General features: G+C 37.2%; 1 protein-coding gene across 1 annotated transcript in view; it reads right to left on the bottom strand.

Moving 5' to 3' along the window:
- Positions 1-21,310, bottom strand: part of fam172a (family with sequence similarity 172 member A) — a 189,942-nt gene that overhangs the window by 59,347 nt on the left and 109,285 nt on the right. The window contains exon 9 of the mRNA XM_015373311.1: positions 4,629-4,745. Within this exon, the coding sequence (XP_015228797.1) occupies positions 4,629-4,745 (117 nt within the window). The remainder of the gene's footprint in view (positions 1-4,628; positions 4,746-21,310) is intronic.

Here is a 21,310-nt window from a genome sequence, read left to right as displayed (position 1 = left end):
ATACACACACACAGACGAAGCACGAACCCCCAGAGCTGTGGGAGACCACAGGCATAACAGCCTTCCCATAAAGGCAAGGCCTGCTGGCTGGGATTAGAGAAGGGCAACATGACAAACGGATGGCACATCACATCGCCTTTCCACTGCTGTATGATTTTCACATCTCAAAATGATAAAAAAAAGACCCTTGAGATTTAATTTCAAATCCAAAAATGTTGGATCGGATTAACAAGCCAAAACTTCACAAACATACCCAGGTAACCACCTGAATCTTATTCTACAGTACTGTAGACAGAAGGTATAACAGGCACATTTACATGTGCAAAACTCCTTGATCAAGTTCAAATGTGTGCTGCTTAAAAGTAGAAAGTAATTCTAATGCAACGTTTATATTGGCTCAAAATTATTATTCAATCTGGACACATGTTTACTTGTACCATTTCAGAATATAATGACTGACACACGCTGAATCGTCTTATTTCCCTAAAACAACCACAAACGAAATGTTATAATTCAGCCAATCCCCAAAACACAAAAGTGTGTTGGTTTGGACTAACTGAGCCAGCAAAAAGCTAATAAGCACCTTACAACTAACAGATATTTCTGGAAAAAATTGCTTTTACCAATATCTTTATAATCTTTATTCAATTCAAAACAGTCATCAACAAAAACTCTATATAATAACCAAAGTCTTTTTAGTCAAAGTTAGAATGACTGTTCATGTACTGTTTTATGTGGAATTAATGTGCTCTTCTAACACATGTTTATGGTATTTTTTGTTATTTCCCTAAAATTAAATTTGATAATATCAGCAAAATCTCTTATAGCCAAGTCTTGACCAACAAGAGAAATGTTTTTCTAAAATATAGAGGGCTTTTTTAAAATACTAATAACAGCTAATAAAGAATACATTGTAGACAGATAGATAGACATGGGATCAATTTTTTGTAACTGCATCAAGTAACACCAAAAGCTGATGAAAATGAAGTCTGTCTTGTCATGGCATTAACTCCTACTAGCCTTCTATCTTAAGAACCTTCAACAAATCACATCCAAAATCTACAAAAATGTTCTTCATAAAGTCAAAACAATGTGACTTTTTTAATTAGTTGCCCCCTGTTAAAATGTGGCTTAATCTAGACTAAAACTACAACAACAAAAATCTATTTTCCTCCCACTGCTTTTAGGAATTGGTGAGCTGTGGGTCTGTTTGCTCCTGAACTAGGAGCCTGTACTGTAAACAAATCAGTCCTACAATACCTGAAAATTAAATCCCGAATTTTAAAGTGCGTGTTAAAAACAAATAACAGGTTAACAAACGGATCTAAGGTGTTAGTAGGACACAGTAGTTAACCAAACTCATTTGAAAACCATCTGTATTTCACCCTCCTAATTTCATCAAGGTTTGTACTTGACATTAAAAGGTGAGAAACAGCAACCTTAGAGACAAAACTACAGAGCCCCTCCTAACGCCATCTTTAGAACAACTTTGAGTCTACGCAAATAGCGTAATTCTAACAGTAAAATGGAAAAACTGCATCTGCATGTGAGATCTGCCTGTTTTTAGATACAGTTCAGACTCACATCACCAATAACACCAAATAAAAACATGTGGCTGCCACCAACCACTGTTGATAACTGAGCACCTACATCCTCTTGGATATATCTGTTGCTAAAATCACTTCTATGCCTTACATATAAAAATGGCAATGTCAAAATTAATCACATGCAACCAATATATCAATGCAAACATTTAACATCCACTAACGATGCCTACATTGACACAAATTCGCTTAAATTCACTTGTAAAAATGTACGTTCATTCTCATATTCAGTGAGCAAACAGGAAGAGAAACAGTGCCTCAGTGCCCAAAAGTCTCAGAAACTATAACACACATGACATCCTTCAAGTAAACTATTCAGAAAAAGTCCAGCTGAACAGTTCTTGCTAACTTTCTTTGAGGCTGCTCCTCTCCCATCTCCTCCGGTTGCTGTATAATCTCTGTGGATTAGGATGCTGTATTCATACCCACAGAGATAGTCTCTCTCAGTGTATGTATGGTGTATGTATGTAAGTGTATGGATGTGTGTGTGTGTGTGCTCTGGGCAGGCCACTAGAGTGTGACAGCAGGCCAACACAGTGACAGGAGACACCTTGGAGACTGTGACAGGCTGCCAGCTGTACACCATCACCAAATTCTTTCTCACACTCACTTCTTCTCTCTTCTCATCTATCTCCTCATACATCAGTTTATTCCCTCTCCTCCATCTGAATTCACCCCATTCAGATCCTACCTGTCTTTTTGTTTTTCTTTTTCCACAGCTCTACAATTTCTCAGTGGCAGTCAACGGGATTTAAATAATTGAACATTTCTCACAATTTCTTTTCTTTTTCTGTCAGTCAATGGAGAAATGTTTCTTTCTCTGCCGTTTCTGCTATTGTTTCAACTTCACTCTGTATTTTATGCCCTTGCTGTGACGTCAGGTGTCCCTTGTCTGACCCATCTGGTCTTTGTAACCTGGCTCAGCAGGCACTGATCTCTAAATCCCTTCTTCTCTCTTCAACTCTTCTGATCGCTCCATCCCGCCATCCAACGACCTCTTGAACCCCCAACAGAGGGAATTATCTCCGTCTGAGGAGAACAGAGGCAAACCTGGCTGGGATGCCCCGACCTCACATGCACCTACTCATATGGGCACCCATATCTATGCGCCACCTACGGCGTGACTCCAATTCAATGCTAAAACCTCTCTTAGATGTGTCACGGCATGAAAGCCGTCCTCCCTGTGTGTCATTTTGTCCATATGTCTTACAAAGTAGTGCTTACATGTGGGATCCAGCTATAAACAAGCTGTTGAAACAGTACATCTGCTGTTTTTGGTTTATTTGTTCAGGATTTGCACAATAAGTGCACAAAGTGTGATTGTAAATAGATGCAGACATCAGACTTATGAGTATCCAAAGAAAAGGGTAAATATTGTGTAATCATAAAGCGCTTTAACAAGTCCGTAGACTCCAAAGCACTTCACATTACATTTAGCTATTCATCCATGACTGAAGTGAGGCTCCCACAGATCGGTAACACCAGACCTCTTGACCACCAACAGCATAAGTCCACTTTTTAAAAAAAAAGCTTATATTAGGCTTAGGATTTCTAAAGCTTAAACTCTGGATTCTAAGGCTTAAATGCCAACAACATATAGATTTTAGGAACATGATAAAACACAAATATAATTAAAAAGGGAGACGAAAAAGAACCATGTTTTTAAATGATTCAAGTTGTTGTTTAAACTAAAGGGAAGTAAAGAAGTGTTTGACCCCTTAGAGATTTCTTCTTAATTTTTTGTCACACATAAATGTTTCTGATCAATCAAATATTATCAGACTAATATTACCCGAGCATAAAAGTTCTCAAGTTAAACCAAGCCTCTTTCCTTTGTCCATTTTTAGTTAATAAATAACTGATCAATCCCATTTATTGATTCATTTTCACTTACATGCTTGATTACTATGAGACCTGTTGATTTAAAATGTGCCATAAATGGACCTTTGATAACATAAAGTGGGCTAAAAGATCCAAAAAAGCAACACATCATGCCCCAATCTACAAATTCAATAAAATATGACGCCCCAGATCTCTTTTAGCTTGGAAAGCATTGCAAAGCTATTTCTAAGGTTTTAGGAATTCAGCAGACCAGTAAGTGAAAAAATAAGAACAATGCACTGAAGTTAACCTTTCAAAAGGTGGCTGAGCCTAAAAGCACCCCAACAATTAGTGTGACTATTCTTTCAGTCCACAAAATCATCAACAAAAGCCCTCTCTGGTCTGAGCTATGATATAACACCACAATAAGAAACTGAAGAAAAAGGCTCTGAAGAAAATCCCCTCCAAAAAACAAAACAAAAACAGCGGATGCAGATATCCGAATGAACCTCGGTCATCTGTTCAACTGAATTGTATTAAGCCACTAAAATTTAGATCTCCAAGTTAAAAAGAACCAGCTTTCCTAATGTAAGCTTTTGGTCCCCACCAGGATATGAAATCAAGCAGGCATGCCTTCATCATGCACTAAGAACAGGTGCATAAAGATGAAGATGACATACAGAAACAAAAGGCCATGGATATAAAAAGAGAATGTTATACAAATACAGATTTGGTATGTGTGTGTGTGTGTGTGTGTGTGTGTGTGTGTGTGTGTGTGTGTGTGTGTGTGTGTGTGTGTGTGTGTGTGTGTGTGTGTGTGAGACAGAGGAAGAGACAGAGAGAACACATGACATTTGCATCTCCAGCAGCTTTGGTCTTGGCTATTCCTCATCTGTATGTGCATACTGAGTGAGCCCAGGTGATGCATATGGCACAGAGGTCACACCAGAAAGGGCAAATTCTCATATGAAGCCACAAATGCATGTGTGCACTTGCATTCGATCCTGTGTGCTTATAAAACAGGCACATCTTTTAAAAAAAAGACTTAAAGCCACACAGACTCTCTGTCCCATATGCATTGATATGCTCCATAGGAGGAAGTGAAAGCTGGTTACAACCATGGATTCACCCTTGTATCGTCTTAATATCTTTATCAACTCTTGTATTTGACTTTTGAATAAACATTCATTTATTTATCTTTACCTGCTGCATCCAGTCCTGTGTCCCTTTGGTTGTTTCTTGATGCCAAATGTTATGCGCAGAATCAGTGAGAGCCACAGCGCACACTCTGTTCTTCACCTGCATTTCCCTTTGATTCATCTGGAAAATAAAAGCAAATTAAGCCTGTAAGTCAATTCAAGCTTATCTGTCATCTATTATGTTATACAGGACGTTTAAATTGCTCACAGCTCAGACTCTACTTTGTAAGAACAAAAAAGACTATAAAAAACTGAACAAAAGAAAACATAAAACACAGAATCCCCAGAAAAATATGGATATGAATACAAATATCTGAATACAGCTTTTTCACTTCTGACTCCCAGTAGACCGTGAACTGTCAGCCCACTTCTTAGACCATGGTAGCTTTTAAGCTAAAGGATACAGATTCAGCCTGGTGTATAGCATAATGTTAAAGAGGGATATATGAAAGAACACAGTTCCAATATAGCGTGTCCTTGTCACGTTCTGTGCAAATGTCTCTCCCTTTGCACATTAAAATACCCTTGTCCCCAGTCTTAATACCCTTTACCTTCACATGTCACAAAGAAAGTGACGCTCACAAGCCCGTCTTCCTATTCCCCTCTGAATGTCAACGCTGAGGAAAATGTCACACAAAGGACTTGTTACCACAGTACAATAGACGTCCCACACCGCTGCTCCGACCCCAAGGAGTACTGTAGCCAGGTCTGGGGAACAAGCTTTTTCCCTTTGCCTGGTTTTAAGATAAAACAGCAAGAAAGGGGAACAGGGTGGGCAACAATAAGATGCTGTACAGTTCTAGAAAAACTGATCAAGATTGGTTTAGATGTGATAGAGGTTTTGAGAATAGGACCAGATTTTTCAAAAAGATTGGTCAACACCCACATACTATAAAGGGTTATTGTCTGTGTCATTTATGAAAGCGGAAAAAAACATGTTAATTGGACCTTTATTGCCATTCTCTTCTCGGGTTTATAGCTACACAAAAAGGGCAAACTGAACCACCTTTGTAGATTGGAGTAGTGCAGAGAGCTTTGGTCTTAAGTCGTTAGTCAAATAGAAACTGAAAAACATTTTTTGGGGTGCATTTCATATGATGCAAACATGTTTTGCACTAAAGAACAGATTGCAGATTAGAGGCTTACTTTCATCAGTGTTTAGAAAATATGCAAGGAATTGGTTTTTGAATCAAAATGTACTTCTATATGAATTTTTTTGGCTTCTAAGAAACTCAATTACACATCCACACTACCAGAAAACTACCTTCTCTCGAAGCAGAGCTAAAGCAGCACCGACTATTTGACTCACCCACTTCACTTCAAATGGTGCGACTTGCTAAAAGAAAAAAGCAGTTTTCAGAGACACCGCTCAGAAATGTCACTTTGGTAAATTTACTTTGTAACTGTGGCCATAACACTTTAAATCATATTCAAAAATGATGCATTAGATAACAATTTGTTTGAATTTTGCAAAAAATATAACCTGCAGTTTGAGCTTTAAATTTAGATCTAAATAATGATTTGGAATACCAGATATGAATGCAACATAATTTAACACTGATCAATAGAAGTTTAGGAAGATTCCTTTTTTTCTTTAATCCATGACTTAAAATAAAACATAATTAGATATGATTTATATTGCGAACAAAAAGTGAACAAAGCAATAAAAACTACCTTTTCAAGACTGACAAAAAAAAAACAGTAACCAAACTGAATCAAGATGTCTGCAGAAATCTATTAATCTACAGAAAATAATGAATAAAGTCTTAGTTATGCTTGATGCACATAGGTTCAATGTGGAAAATAACATGTGTGGAAACAACTTCTGCATCTTTATCTTATCAGGACGTAGATGCTTCCCCCTAAAAAAAGACAGCTTTTACATAGGAAACAAAAGTCAGAGATTCAAACTTTGCTGAGAGTCTCTGATGCCCAAGCCAAAGAAAGTAGACAGCAGGAAAAAAAAACAGTCTTTTTAATATGCATCTCCATTAACCTGAGATCTATTCGATTAGACCCCAAGTCTCTGGTCGCTGGTTTCTATGAACACTTTTCAAAGGATTTGGAAATATGTCTCATTGATGCTTTTTGGTTCCTTCTTATCGTACCTTTTATGTTTTGAATAGCTTCTATAATCGTTCAAAGAATGGACTTCACCAGGCCCCTTCAGCATAAGGGGAATTTTAATGTAAGTAAGTTTTTCCCTGGTTAAATAAAAGTTGGGAAAAAATCATATAAAACCTTTTGGTACAATGCCCAGATGAAAACACAGTCAGCGGTAATAAAAATACTGGAAGCAACAGGTTCAGGAATGCTCTCAGCAGTGCGGTGCTTAACTACTGTAATCTGGACCCCTTCTGGGTCCCATGTTTTACAAGCCTGAACGACAACTGTGGTTAGTTGTACGTTGAATGCATAATCCAACTTGTAACATAAATGGTAAATCTTTAGTACCATGAAGCCACAGGCTTCCATGTGGATATGACTCTCATCTGTCCTCTCACATGACTCACTGTGTTATCCTGTAACATTGGGGTTAGACATGTGCTATTAGCCAAAAGGTTAGATGTGCTAATACCTTATGTAACTGTAGACAGCAGTTTTAACGAGAAAACAAGCCAGCTGTTGTGACCATTGCTAGGTCAGGCAGAGAAAGAAAAGCAACATAAGGAAATACCTACTGATAATAAAAACAGCACGCAGATCTGGAGATATTCTGTTGTTCCTTTTATGTTTCAACAGCTTGGTATACAGAGTAAAACTCAGGTGGGTGTTGGTCAGACAACATCTTAAATCCTTATTTTCGGAGGTAAAAATAAGGATCAGTAAAAAAGAAGTTAAAACAGAGTTGCAGGTTCACAACAAATAAAATACTAGGCTAAATAAAATGTTATTATTTTCCATTCTTTTAAAAGGAAAAATAACAGCCAGAAATGTTTCATTTCAATAAATGCTCCTGAATCACTTTTTAACGTAATTATTTTAAACACATTCTCTTGCAACAGAGTGGATTTCTTTGGCTCATAACTACACATCAATTTCAGGTTTCTATGAAGCATGAAAGCTAAGTCAAACCTAATAATGAAGAGTTGAATTCACCCAAACTCTAAACTCTGAATGAACTATGAAATCCTTGCCCTTGCTAATAAACTATTTCTTTTTTCTGATTACTCTGCAGAAGTCCTGGTTGCCAAAAAGTCCCTCCCACATGATAGATTCTGACCTCTGTGACACCAGAGATTTACAAGCTCTGCAAAAACATTACTGTAAATGCCAAAATAAAGCAACACAAATGCACTTTACCTCAAAGCAGGTACTTTACAGCTGACTTTTCACATATAGATGTATAGTATTGATAATATGCAAATGATGCACATTGTTAAAACCACAAAATTAAACATATTCAACTAAAAACGTACAGGTATGTGATAGAGAAACAAAAAAGTGACAGCTGATTGAAAAGTGAGAAAAAAGCTAAACATCCGTCCTAACCCCTAAATCTAGGGCTGCAACTAATGATTATTTTACTCATTGATTAATCTAGTCGATTATTTTTTTAATTAAATGATTATTAATCAGATAGCCAAAGGATCCTTAACAAAGATTTTATATGAAATTAAACCAGGTGAAACTAAATGTTTATACATATTTTTTTTACAATTTGGATATAATAGCTGCTCTAAGTTAAAGGCATATTTTAGAGATGCTTTGTGAGGAGAGCTCTCCTTGCAAAGCATCATGGGACACATCTGCTCATCTAGTGACCATGGATGATCACTACTTTTCAAGGTGCACAAAGGGAAAGTTTGACTTCACTACTTTGTCATCCACTAGATGTTCGGATGCTCATTTAAAATAGTGTAACCACTATATAGTGCCCTATATAGTGATCAGGGTGGACATTCGGCCACAGACTCCTAAACCGTTAACGAATAACAATAATTAAAGTGTGTCATTCATTTTCATTCAGCTTGATTTTTATACATTGTAATACAATGCACAATGACCAGCTGCATACAGAAGTCACAAATAAGTGAAATAGTTCACTTGGCGCAGTTTACTCTCAGTATAATTACATCTGTTCTGTGATCGCCTCAAAGCTTTACTAGACAACATTAATGAAGACTAAGTCACACAGTTGACAGGTCAGAGATAAGGCTTTAGAAAAGTTTATCCGCTTCGAACATCACATGAACCATTGTTGGGAACATCAACCAAAAACGAAGAGTGGCACAACTGCAAAACTACAAAGGAAAGGCTATCCACATAAGCTGCCAAGAAAACTGTTATGAATAAAGAAAATAAGAAAACCCACAGCAACTGGGCAGTTCAGGTGTTTTTTTTGTTTGTTTTTTTTTAAGAGAGAGAGAGAGAGAGAGAGAGAGAGAGAGAGAGAATTATGCTTGCATAAATCTGGCTTTTAGGAGACAGCAAGTATGTGGAGGAATACGCTTTGGTCAAACCTAACTTTTATACACTCTAGCAAATAAGCAATCGCTATATAATGTGGTGCTATATTAATACACTGGAAAGGAGTTTTTGCATTACAAAAAGAAAGACAGATTGTGGTTATAACTTGACAATTTTTTAAAGAATCCTATGTGCATTTTTGCTTTTGCAAGCTTAGATAGAAATGGTGTTTATCTATGGGGGGAAGTTGCCGAAATAAGTAACAAGACATCATTTAGCAGCACGCTAAACTAATTTCAAGTTGAGATAAATACTTAATTTCTCTCCTCTCACTGTGATACTCCCCTGCTCATGACTGCTCCACTGTGGCTACATCTAAACACTAGTAAAAAATAAAGACAATTATTTAAGCCTTTGATTATTACATGTCAAAGGCAGCAAAAGCCACTAGATAATTGGACAAAAAATGAATAGCAATCCACAATGGAGTTCCCTGCAGGGAGACAAGCACACTCATTCCTAGAAAGAATGCTGTGTGAGAGAAAAGAGAAATACAGGCAAAGACGGGGAGATGAGAGCTCTTTAAGGGGCCTTGCTTACTGTCAAATAGTCACTGTGAAAAGCCATAATTATACACAGAGCAAGTGCAAATAGAGAGGTGCAGAAATGAAAAAAAAGAGAGAAGGAATGACAGAAAGAAAATATTCTTAGTGAGAATGAGCAAAGACTGAGCAGAAGCCAGGGAGAAGGAGAGAGTGTGTGCAAGAAGCACCCCGTGACGATGGCAGTCAGGGACAAGGCTTATAATGTGGCTGCGCCACGCACTGCCAACAGCCACAGATAATCTAGGACTTCCCACTGAGCACTGAAGCGCTGCTTAAATATTTGATTGATTAACTGTCCTGTTGCTGCCAGAGAGTAAGAGGAGCTTGTCTGAGTAGCCAAGGCTAGCACAGAACAAAACAAACAAACATGGATGTGGGTGCACACCGGAAGGTTTGAAAACACATGGCACACTAACATGTACACTGCCTAAAATCCAAACACAAGTAAAGGGGAAAGAGGCACAAACACAGACTTGTGCTCAGTGAGAGCATGTGTGTGCTCTGCAGACACTGTGGCAAGGGCAAAGAAATGAGGGGAAAAGACAAGAAGGAACTCCAGCAGGCATTGGTTTTTCTAATATTTATCCTAAATTATTGTGAAAAGAGATAAATAGCCATTTAATTATTACTTTTAATCTGATCTGAACTTTGGCAGATCTTCTACAGGAACTCATTTTATGAGTCTTGTCTCAGTTATTCTCCTCAGTCTGCTGCCAGTCACTGATCTAAGGTCAGATTTGCCGAGTAATTTGTCCTGCTCCTTTAACTAACCTGCCTCTAACAAACAAACTCCTATCAGAACATCCCTCGCTGTGAAAACACAGGCAGCTGCCCCCCCACACTCCAACACCCTCCACAGGAAGAGACAACACCAGCGCTTCCTGCGGCTTTGAAGCAGCGGCCCCAGGTCTCCTGTCGGTCCCTTGCTTCCTTTGTCTTAACCACAGGAAGGAAGCCCTCTCTCGCACGAGGCCACGGGTGTCCAGGGAGCGAGAAGCAGCGTGTTTGTGGATGTTCATGTAGTGTTGTGGGTGTGTGCACAGGTTTGGCTCACTGAGGTCATGTGCATTTTTCCTCTCCAACTCTCCGGTGAATGGACTTTGGTTGCGGCATGGGAGTAGAGGCGGCAGGAGAGAGCAGGAGAAAAATGCAATAACTTCCTCTCTTTCTTTCCTCCGTCCTCTCATTTTTTTCAGTCATATGCATAATGCTGAATAGATGAGGGGGGAAATTACTAAATAATGGGAGGGACTGCCATTGGCACTTGGACACAAGAGATGATAAACACAAACATTAAAAGCCCAACTATTCGTACTAATAGAGTTATACACACCAAAAATCATGGGGGAGGCCAGGAAGAGGAAGGCCAATAAATATTTACTGACACAGCAGAGGTGAAGAATGGCTGTCCACTTGTGGAAACAAAAGGTAGAGGATAAGGAGCGGTATGCCAGGAAACCCGCCGGTTACGGGCGCTCTGCCTTGCTATGCCCGCATGGAAAAACAAGAGGAAGACAGGAAGAGGAAACAGAAAATGAGAGATGGACAGAGAGAAGAAAGGAACAGGGACAGTTTTAAGGGAGAATGTCCATATCTCACGTGTAGAACCCAACTAAAAAGTGAAAGCTGTTCCTTTTACTCACATGAAGTTTTTGACAACTCCACAATGCTTGAAACCAGCATGCAGACAAGATGATGATTTGGTTTGTTTTGCTTCTTTTTAAAAAAAAAAATAAGCTACAAGCATTACTATGTGGAAATTACACATAGAAGTTAACAAATTGGAAGATGATGACATGTCTATTTTCTTTATTTTCATATGTTTTTAAAACATTTTATTTATTCTATTGCAAAAACAACAGCGTCCTGAAAAGCTTATCAATATACTATTTAGTCTAAGCAGTCAAAACTTGTTTAAGGCTCCTTTTGTTGGATTTACAGCATTTATGAGCCAGATGTTAAAGAAGCTCAGGTTGCTTTAATGGTGATCTTGTTCTACCATTTCCTTATGACAACATTAATGTTATGGTCATTAAACTCGGTTAGGCTCTAAAATGTTCTGGTAGACAGCTGAAGTAACTTTGGACATGATAAAATACTTTGGGCCAAAACACGTCTCTAACTATCTGGAATGTAAACGCCAAAGTCCTGAAAACATCTCTGTTTATGATAAAATATATTTAAAAAAAGTTTTCCTTCCTCTTAACTTTCCCCTGATAAGCTTGAATAAAATATTGTGTGAATAGCTGTCTTTTTGAGCAACTATCTTTTAACGTTAAACCTTCTAGAAAGGGAACGTCTGATGGAATATTGTCACGTTTTAGCAGTTCTCTTTATTGTTGTATTAGGCACAGAATTACATTTCTGTATCAATATGATATTCTGATTTACAGAAAAAAAGCAAAAACTAAGGCTGGGTTTCAGAAAATATAATCTTTTCGTAAATTAAAATTATAAAATGCACAATATTTTATTTGTTTCCTTGTTTATCGAGGTGAACGTATATTAAGAATGTATTTTAAAAAATCAAGAAACTACTTGCAGCTAACATGCTACACACAATATGTTGCTTTTAAAAAATCACCTGCCTTTTGCTGCTTACTTAAAAGATAAAAAAATAATAATAAGTTAGCAATGTGTAAGTTTCAACAGGTTTATGACTGAAAATCTATTTCAAGTTGACATTACCTTCATGTCTCACAGACCTTATAAACCAAGTAGCCACTCAAACATAGAGCAACATATCATAGTTAACTACAACATAATTTAATTACAGTGCCATTGACATTTGCACAGCAGTGAGTGTTATTAATATGAGCTCACAACAGTTTGATCAAATTTACTCTGTCACCATCAGGGCTGGCAGTCACTGATTCAGTCACCCTCATTATACCAACGATATTCCTTTGAAATTTACTATGAAAGAAGTTAACAGAAGGCAAACAAAGTTCCAAAGCAGTGGTCGTTTTAAGCTTTAATACCAAAAATCCTCAGAATGATTTGATCTAATTAGACATTGTTCCTCAAAAAACACTAATTAAAATCTAAATCAATTAAAACCTAACATAATTAAGAAAACTAGTTCAACATTTGCCTACCATGTTCTCCTCATCCCTCTGAAATTAAGAGTAAACTGGTGGCTTTAGCTAACAGAGTTAAGCGTAAATGTTACTATACATCGGAAAGGCCTTACCCTGGAATGCCTTTATCCCTTTGCTCTGAAAGGGCGTCTTTTTCGTCTGTCTCCCTGTCTAAACTAACCCTCCAGCTATGCTGTAAAATAGAAACCTAACCTCAATATTTTCCCTCACGGTGCTGGGACTCACTGGCCCATTAAATTCCCCTTCCCATGTGTCAGCTTGCATATTTCCACCATGAAATTTTCGTATAATTAAACTTTCTTAATGATTTATAAGCTATAATAATAACCGTAAGTATTTCAGAGCAGGTTAAAGGGGACAGCCTTTAAGTGTGCACCAGGGGATGACCCTGTTTTAACATAGTTTCGGTTGGGCGATTCTCAGCTGGATATGAGGGACGTATAGGCCAAGGGAGACTTGGATTGATGAAGGGAGGGAGTGAGTGAGAGGTCCTAACAAGGGTGAACGCTAGAGAAGGCTCAGACCTTTCTGTGTGGTAACTCTGGGTTATACTAACATCTAAGAAATCCAAAGGATCTCTTAACCTTGACTGGAGGGGAGAGATGGACATACTCTGCAACTAAATCAAATAACAAACTATGAAAAATAAGCCCACCTCTGATGAATCTGCATCTAAATGAGGAACACAAGCAGTCCACATGCATGTTCTAGGCCACATACACACACACACACTCACACAGAGACACACAGATGTTTGCTCTCTGCTGCCTCTCTGATGGTGAGGCTGATATGATTGCCACTTAGGAAATCAGTGTGTTTTCACACCACTCTCTGCTCCGCCAGAGCTAATGTGTTAAATATCCATCGGGTACGGCTGTCCATTTCTGAGACGCACAGACGCAGGCAGCCTCGGGGGCCGATGAACACTGATTCCTTGTACTAACCGAGCTTAGATCTAGTATCCCTGCCAACATTTCTCAATTGGGGTGCAGTGAAGAAAAAAAAAAAAAAGGAATTCAGCACACGCTGATGTGGAACTCTCCCTAGATTCCTCTAAATATGCTATGAGGAGCTAAATTTTAACAATTGTGTCACTTTTTTTTTTTTTACCTCATGTTGTTATCAGCAAAGACCCAGTTATTGTCTCTTTTTTTTCATTTCATCACACTTATGTTACATACAAGTTGTTGTTTATGCTCTGAAATATTAACACATGACGTCCAGCTTCTGTATGCATTTCCAAAGGGTAAGGTCTGCCTATTGCTAAATCTACCAAAAATCTCAGAGGACTGTTTTTCACCTCAGGTGTGAATGTGTGAGGAGAGAAAGAGGGAAAACAAATTTGGAAGCGCCTGCTGTCCAGGACATTCCTGGCCAATAGGTGTGTGTTTCTGTGTGTGTGTGCTCTTTCAGTTGCAGAGAGAAGACCATGTGAAGTTTCTAAAACAAAGAGTGGTACTTTTTAAAGATGGAGGGCGTTTCCCTGAACCTCACCTTTTTTGAGAGCAGGGTTAGGTTATGGACTAAGGTTTAAACTAAGTTTAGGTTACATTTAGGGTCAGGTATTTCCTGGTAAGGTTTAACCATACAAATGTATTTAAAATGAATGGAAGTCAATGCAAAGTCCTCAAAAAGATAGTATTACACGTGTGCTCGTGTGTGTGTGAGGTGCTGAATTTGCAATCTTATGCGGGATGTTTAATTTGAACACGTAGATAAACTCAGCTAAAAGTAGTGCAGATAAAATGGGAAGTAAAAAAAAAAGAGAAGAAAAGACAGCGTTAAGGAGGATGATGAACAATGTTCCTTCCATCGATTATCAACCTCCACTCCTTTATATTTGCTGGGGGAGGGAGAAAAAAGAAAGGCTGAGATGAAGGAATAAAATGGGCCCTCCGTGTTAATCCTCTGTCCTAAAAGAAGTAAGAGAAAAGAAGAAAACTCACAGAAAGGTGGCGCAATGAATGACAATATATGACAAACTGAAATTAACTTTCAAATTATGGCTTATTGCATAAAATCAACTTTTTAATCAAATAAAACCAGAACTAGTATAATGAAAAGGTGACACTATAATACTTAATGTATAATATAAAAGCAAGCAAAAGTTTTGCCTCATCATTTAAAAACATTTAAGAAGTATATATATTTTATTGATTCAAGCAGTAAAATATTTTGAAAAATAAGTATAATAAGAGACCATTTTAATATAAGTTAAAAAAAAAAGACTAAATTAGTAAATTGCTAATCAACAAATAGAAAGCTTAGTTTAAATACCCCTTTAAAGAAAATTTGTTTTTTTATAAAAAGCCAATCATGTAAAACATAAATACATATTTTAATAAAAAAGTACAATTCTTTTATGGTTCCTAATATAAAAGTTAAAATCCACATAGAAAATATACCAGGTAAATAAATACCATATATTAAAAAGGTTTTATGTGCTTTTGGACCTTACAAACTTCTAAATGTTTTGTTTTTAAATGCTTTAACCAAAAGTAGCTGGGAACTACTTTACTCTTCTTTTTTTTTTTACTTTTACAAAAGTCACACATTTTTCACTCCTTTTTTGTACTTTTGAATAAAAACTACAAAATATATCAATGGACTTTCCAGTTTTTTTTTAATTATATTTCATCAGTTAGTAAGTGAAAATAGGAAATTGAGGATCATATATTCAGGAAAAATGAAAATCATAGAATTTATTATATAAATGTTTTCAATCATTCCATAAGAAAATTAAAGCAGGATTTTATATTTAGTCAGGGAGGAAACAGCTGAAGTCGTTTTAAAGTGATATTGTTGATTAAAAACAACACCTGAGAGAAGGATGAGGTGCAAACATGAACATCAAGCACGTGCACGCACCCGCAGCCAAGCACAAAGCATATTATTAATGGTATAAAAAAAAAGCAATTAAATCAAAGTGGTATAGAGCCTGAAGCGATGAAAACTGTCAATTCTGCTGGAAATGCCAGCCAAGATTACGAATGGGTCTGTGGATTCCACCAACCTTCTTTTTTTTTTGATTAGGGAGTCAATTATTTCTTATTACTGAAGATGCTATTTCAGAAAAGGACCTTGTCAGTCAATCACGCGAGAAGTCCTAAAAAGCATGAATAAACCCTTAAAGAAAGAGATGGAACCAGTGCGTGTTTCATGTGTGAGGGGAGGTATTTTCCTGACCCTATTCCCTATCCCAACTCCTACTTGTGGTAAATTACCTTTTAACTACTGCACTTCTGTCAGGTCTTTGTCAGCGTATGGTAATTAGGGGCCTTCAGTGTGATGCATTTGAAAAGAAAATTTATTTATTAGTTTATCTCACATAGAGAGGCATTTACAATGAGCTGAAGGTAAGTTTGAACGTGTTGATTATCTTGTCATTTTTGCACAGATTTTTCTTTTTTTATTGCCTCCTCAGACCAAGCGTCTGCGGTGAAGGAGGTTTTTGTGTGCATGTGCAGTGTACGCATATCAGCTGGGATGCACTCTGTCATATATGATGCCAGGTAACTGTCTATGGTGCGCATATGAGCACAGATGGACAGGAATGTGCATTCATACTTATAAAAATAAACATATATTTATCAATGTGTGTGTGCGCTTGAGCTACATTAAGCAAAAAAGGCGCGTGCAGCACATTTCTCCCGTCTTCTTTGTTCTGTGTTGGGTTTGACACCTCTAAACAATAACAGCGCTTCACTTCGCCCAGCCCCAACCCACCACCAATAACACTGTATGGATGGGAGCTGCCAATTAGCACCATCAAACCCCCTTTATCATCTGTCTGCTAAAGAGAAAACAGAACAAATCAATGATTCAAAGTTTCTCTTGAAAATGCCCTCATTCATTAAAAAGACTGAAGGATGCACGAAGAAAGAGTCCATTATAACTAATTGCAAGGTATGGCTTGAGTATAGGTTAAGGATGTAAAGAAAAAAACGAGCACCACTGGAGAAGCAGCAGGACCAGACACAAAGATCTACTCCTTCTTTGTATTGTCCCAGATTTCAGGGTATGGAGCTGATCTTTATTTTTCTGCCTGCCTGCTCCTTGACCTGACCTGAAGGCAATCAAGCTGCTCTTCCTAAATTGCAGGGCTTTTGGAGAACTAGCCTTCATGCATTCTTTTCATCATCCATAAGAAAAGCTCAAACACTTGAGCTACTTGTTCCAAAGCTACCGTAGCCAACAGGCAGCCAGGCGGTATAGTGCGACCCGAGGGACAAGGGCCGACATGGTGGGGAAGCTGTCATGGAGAAAAGGTCTCCGAAGGCTGGAGGTGAGCGGAGTTAACTGGGAGATGACTGTCGCTTCTCTCGGTTGTCCAAGCCCTTTTCATTAACCCGAACCCCTGGGTTCAGCAAACAGAAACAAAGGATGATAGGGGGGACAGTGGGGGATGAGGACAGGAGCCCCTGGACTAGTCCTGTGTGGCAACCACCAGAGACCCCGGTGCCTGCTTGCCTTTCTGTCTGTCTGATGGCAGATCTGTGTCACCCCTTACAGACAGGGGACCTGTATTTAAAATAAATAAATAAATAAAATAAAATAAACAGGAGGGTGTGCACAGACACAGAGACATACTTACAAAAAAGACAGGAAAAAAGCCTTCAGAATGAAAGAGGGGGGTAACAAAGGACAGGCAGTGCCCCCTAGTGTTTTCATCAAAGAGAATTCAGACCAAATCAAATTATTCATGCTTAGACACAAAAACAAAAAAATAAGAACGGTGGAAGAAGACAACGGTTAAAGGTTCTTCATGCTAAGAAAATATTTATATGTGGAAGTTAAAGGCAGAATGCCGTGTGTCCCTGGACGGAGGATAAAGTCGTTGCAGTGAGACACAAGAACTTGCTCCGAAGGAGATATAGGTGGGTTTGTGTTGAATGGGGGTCAAAACTGTCTGACAGCTTTAAGACACTTTTAATTATCAGGGTTATGGGGGCAAGAAAGTCGAAAATGGGGAGGCAGGCGCTCCATGAGAGCCATTAACAGAGGAGACCAGGCGAATCGTAGAGAACAGACATAAAAGCAGACTACGTATGGGACAAGCACATATTATCACTTCAGCAGCTCTAAAAACTACATTGTTTGTTCAGGTATTGGATACTAAAGTGTTTTAAAGAGTGTTTTTTCCTTGTGATGTCAATAAACAAAGTAAAATTCAATAGAATCATATAACCAAACCCTTTGAAATATCAGAAAATGTGTTTCCATTCTGGAACTTTAATTATGCAGAGCATATTTCATGTTTTACTGCTTATAATTTCATAATGTAATGCACTAATATACTAAAATAAAAAACTGATAAAAAAAATTTGGTAACAATTAGACTTAAAAACATATTTTGAAAAATATAAAATGTCTGTCTTTTTTAAATGTTCAAATACAATTAGACTTGTAATTTCATTGTATTTAATTTTCAATTTTATCAGGTTCAAATGTATCAAAACAATTACTTTTTTTTTTTTTATTTAAGACCCACATGAAGTATTAAAAATGCCATTTGAACACCTCATAACTTATACACACAGTAAACATAATATTTGATGGACATATATGGACTTTCTTTGATTTTTTTCTCTTTAAACATACATAAAAAGAAACTTGTTAGCAATATGGCCTGGTTTACTGTAACTAAATTAAAAACAGAAAGAAAACATTAAAGGTTTATACTAGTAAGTATATTAAGACAATTTCTAGAAAGTTTTTATGCATTCTTTACATTTTAACCAAAAAGCAAAAAAAAAAAACATAAAAGTTTCAATAAAGCACTTCTTTAACCACTGAATAACAATAAACTTTTAAAGTCTGTTGAGTAAAGAGGAGATAATAAAACCAAAATAAACAAATCTAGAACAATGCAAAAACAATGAATACCACACTAAAGCAAATCTAAAAATAAGTCAAAAATGTGTTTAAAAAAACGCTATAAATTCCAGCAGGTCAATATCCATCAATGGAATCAGTATTTTGCCCTTAAATTAAGATAATTAGATAATATGTACTATAGGAAAAAGATACTGGAGTTTTTTTCTATGTCTCTATTTACCTTAAAGGGTATCTAATTTTATTCTGTGGGCTGCTCAGATCAAGTGAGCATACTAGGGATGTCCTGATATAACTTTACCTTCAGATACGATACCAATATTGTAGCTTTTAGAATTGAATGATACTGATATTGACCTGATACCTAATCAGCATGAATTATAAATACTTTTACTCATTTTGTAGGTCAGGAATGTTAGAAAACGTTTAATCAAGTGATATTATTTAAACAAAAATTAATAGACAATAACAACAGATATGAGATAAGTTGACCATTGATTTTAAACATAAACTCTAAACAGGAGTACAGTGTTTCTATCAACTTGCATTTATTCGAGATTTTAGATGTAGAACAATAAATTCAGATATTCATTTTATGGTTGATGTTAAACCGATTTCTATTATCGATATTGGATCTGGACACACAAAAAAATCACACTTATTTCAAGAAAAATGTAATTCCTTTAATTTAATTTCACCATAACATGCCTGCATTCAATGGCTTTCCCACAAAGAGATCTACATTAGACTAACTAATATATCAAAGCAAAGCTCACATTCTCTGCTTTCTACTACCTTACTTTCATAACACCATCACATTTCACACCACATAAGGCCTTAAAAAGGCACATAAAACACTGCATATACATTTTTGCCTTAAAATTGAATATATTTTACTATGGGTAAACAAAGCACACCCTAAAATGGCCATAAATAAGTAAAAAAAAAAGGCTTTTGATAAGTACTGAAGGCTTTAGAAAGTGGCAGTAGATCATTTAAAAAAAAAAGCAAACATACTTTAAGAGTCGAGGGGAGAACTTTTCCTGTTTTTGCATACTCTATTCATAAACGCACACTGAGTAGAAAACACAACCTGCAGGAGGTGTTGACAAAGAACAGCCTTAAAGAAGAGAGAAAAACATATCTAACTCTACCACTTGGTTGGGTGATGAGAAAACAGTAAATTCAGTTCCTAGACAGGTTGCAATGGAGGCAGATGCAAAATCTAAAAGCAAGAGGAAAGGAAAGGGGATGATGCAGGACCTGAGATGTCATGAAGGGGCAGAGGGTTTAAACTTCAACCCTGGAGTCAATAAGTTCACTGACATTTGCACCAGTAATGGTCGAACCACGCCCCACAGCTTTTCAGGAAAACAAAAAAACAAAAACCTTCTTTCCTTTCAATTTCAAAATGTTTTCGGTTACATTTGACAGAATAACACCATTCACACGTTTTTAATACCAGGGGATAAAAAAAGATGGATTCAAACAGTTGAATTCAAGTGATGCATGTGTGACAATTTGTAACCCTGCAGCCAAAGTTCCTCTCCTATCATTCTCTGCTTTCTAATGGCAGAATTAACAAGGGGGGATGACATGTGACAAGTGAATAATTTGGGCTGTCAACATGTCATCTTCACCACATTCAAGCCTCATGTCAAGCACTTGTATTCCCTCTCTGCTGAAGGTGACCTAGGTCGTAACCGAATGGCACACCCAGACACAGCAGGTGAATGTGTGGAAATGCCACAGCGGCTGCACACTATATGACACAATGGAAGGCGAGCGAAAATTAAAGGAGAGTCAGCTTATAAAATAATATTTACTGAGCCCTATTTTAAGGTTATATTGACAGAGAATACATGTATCTAAATCTGACTTATTTTCAAAAAAAAAAAAAAGGGGTAATGACACAATTTTACCTTGGTGGTCATCTGGAGGAAGCTTTAATTATGATCGTAAAAACAATAAAGAATACGGACAGATGTTTGATTTGCTAGGACTAACAGCAAATTGGATGTCATGCTTTGGCTGAGATAGATGAGGGGAAAAAACTTTATCAATTAGTAAGAAAAAGAAAGGAGAGAAGAAGGGGCAACAGTGTGTTAATATGTCACTACAGGATCAAGGGTAAATGATAAAAGAGAGAGGCTAGCAGGACTGTAAAAAGAAAAATAATAGGTGGACCTTTTTTCAAAAATGGGTTGGTTTGCCTATTAGACATGACAGTAGAAAACAACAAATGACTGAGAAGAGTGAAATAACCTGAAAAAGGATGCCCAACAAGAATGAATGCGCGAGAGCAAAAATGAGAAAAGACAGCGGAGAGTGAAACCTCACCACTGAGCCAACGAGACAGGAGAAACGGGAAAGCCAGACAAAGCGGCACGCTGCTTTTACAAAGCAGGAACAAAGAGAAGAGATGCATCATGGGAGTCTGAGCCTTTCGCCATCACTGACGCCATGTAGCCAGGGCTTGATGTTATAGTTAAATATATGATGTTTAACATTTGAATTTTAGTCTGAAATTATAAAAGTACCTCTTAAGTCATTTTGAAAAAAACCCATCAGTTTTCAAAGGTGAATATTAGGCAATAATACAGTGTAAGATAAAGAGTATTACAATGTAACACAATATGTATTAATTACATCTTAATTTATCAAATTATCCCTTCCTGATGTCATCCGGCTGTTCTGTATCACAACATAGGAAACTTTCACTGACGCACATTTCT

This window comes from Cyprinodon variegatus, unplaced genomic scaffold (genome assembly GCF_000732505.1).
Source record: "Cyprinodon variegatus isolate N-32 unplaced genomic scaffold, C_variegatus-1.0 Scaffold85, whole genome shotgun sequence".
NCBI lineage: Eukaryota > Metazoa > Chordata > Actinopteri > Cyprinodontiformes > Cyprinodontidae > Cyprinodon > Cyprinodon variegatus.
Note: the sequence above shows the minus strand (reverse complement) of the source record. Positions and strands in the feature narration are given on the sequence as shown.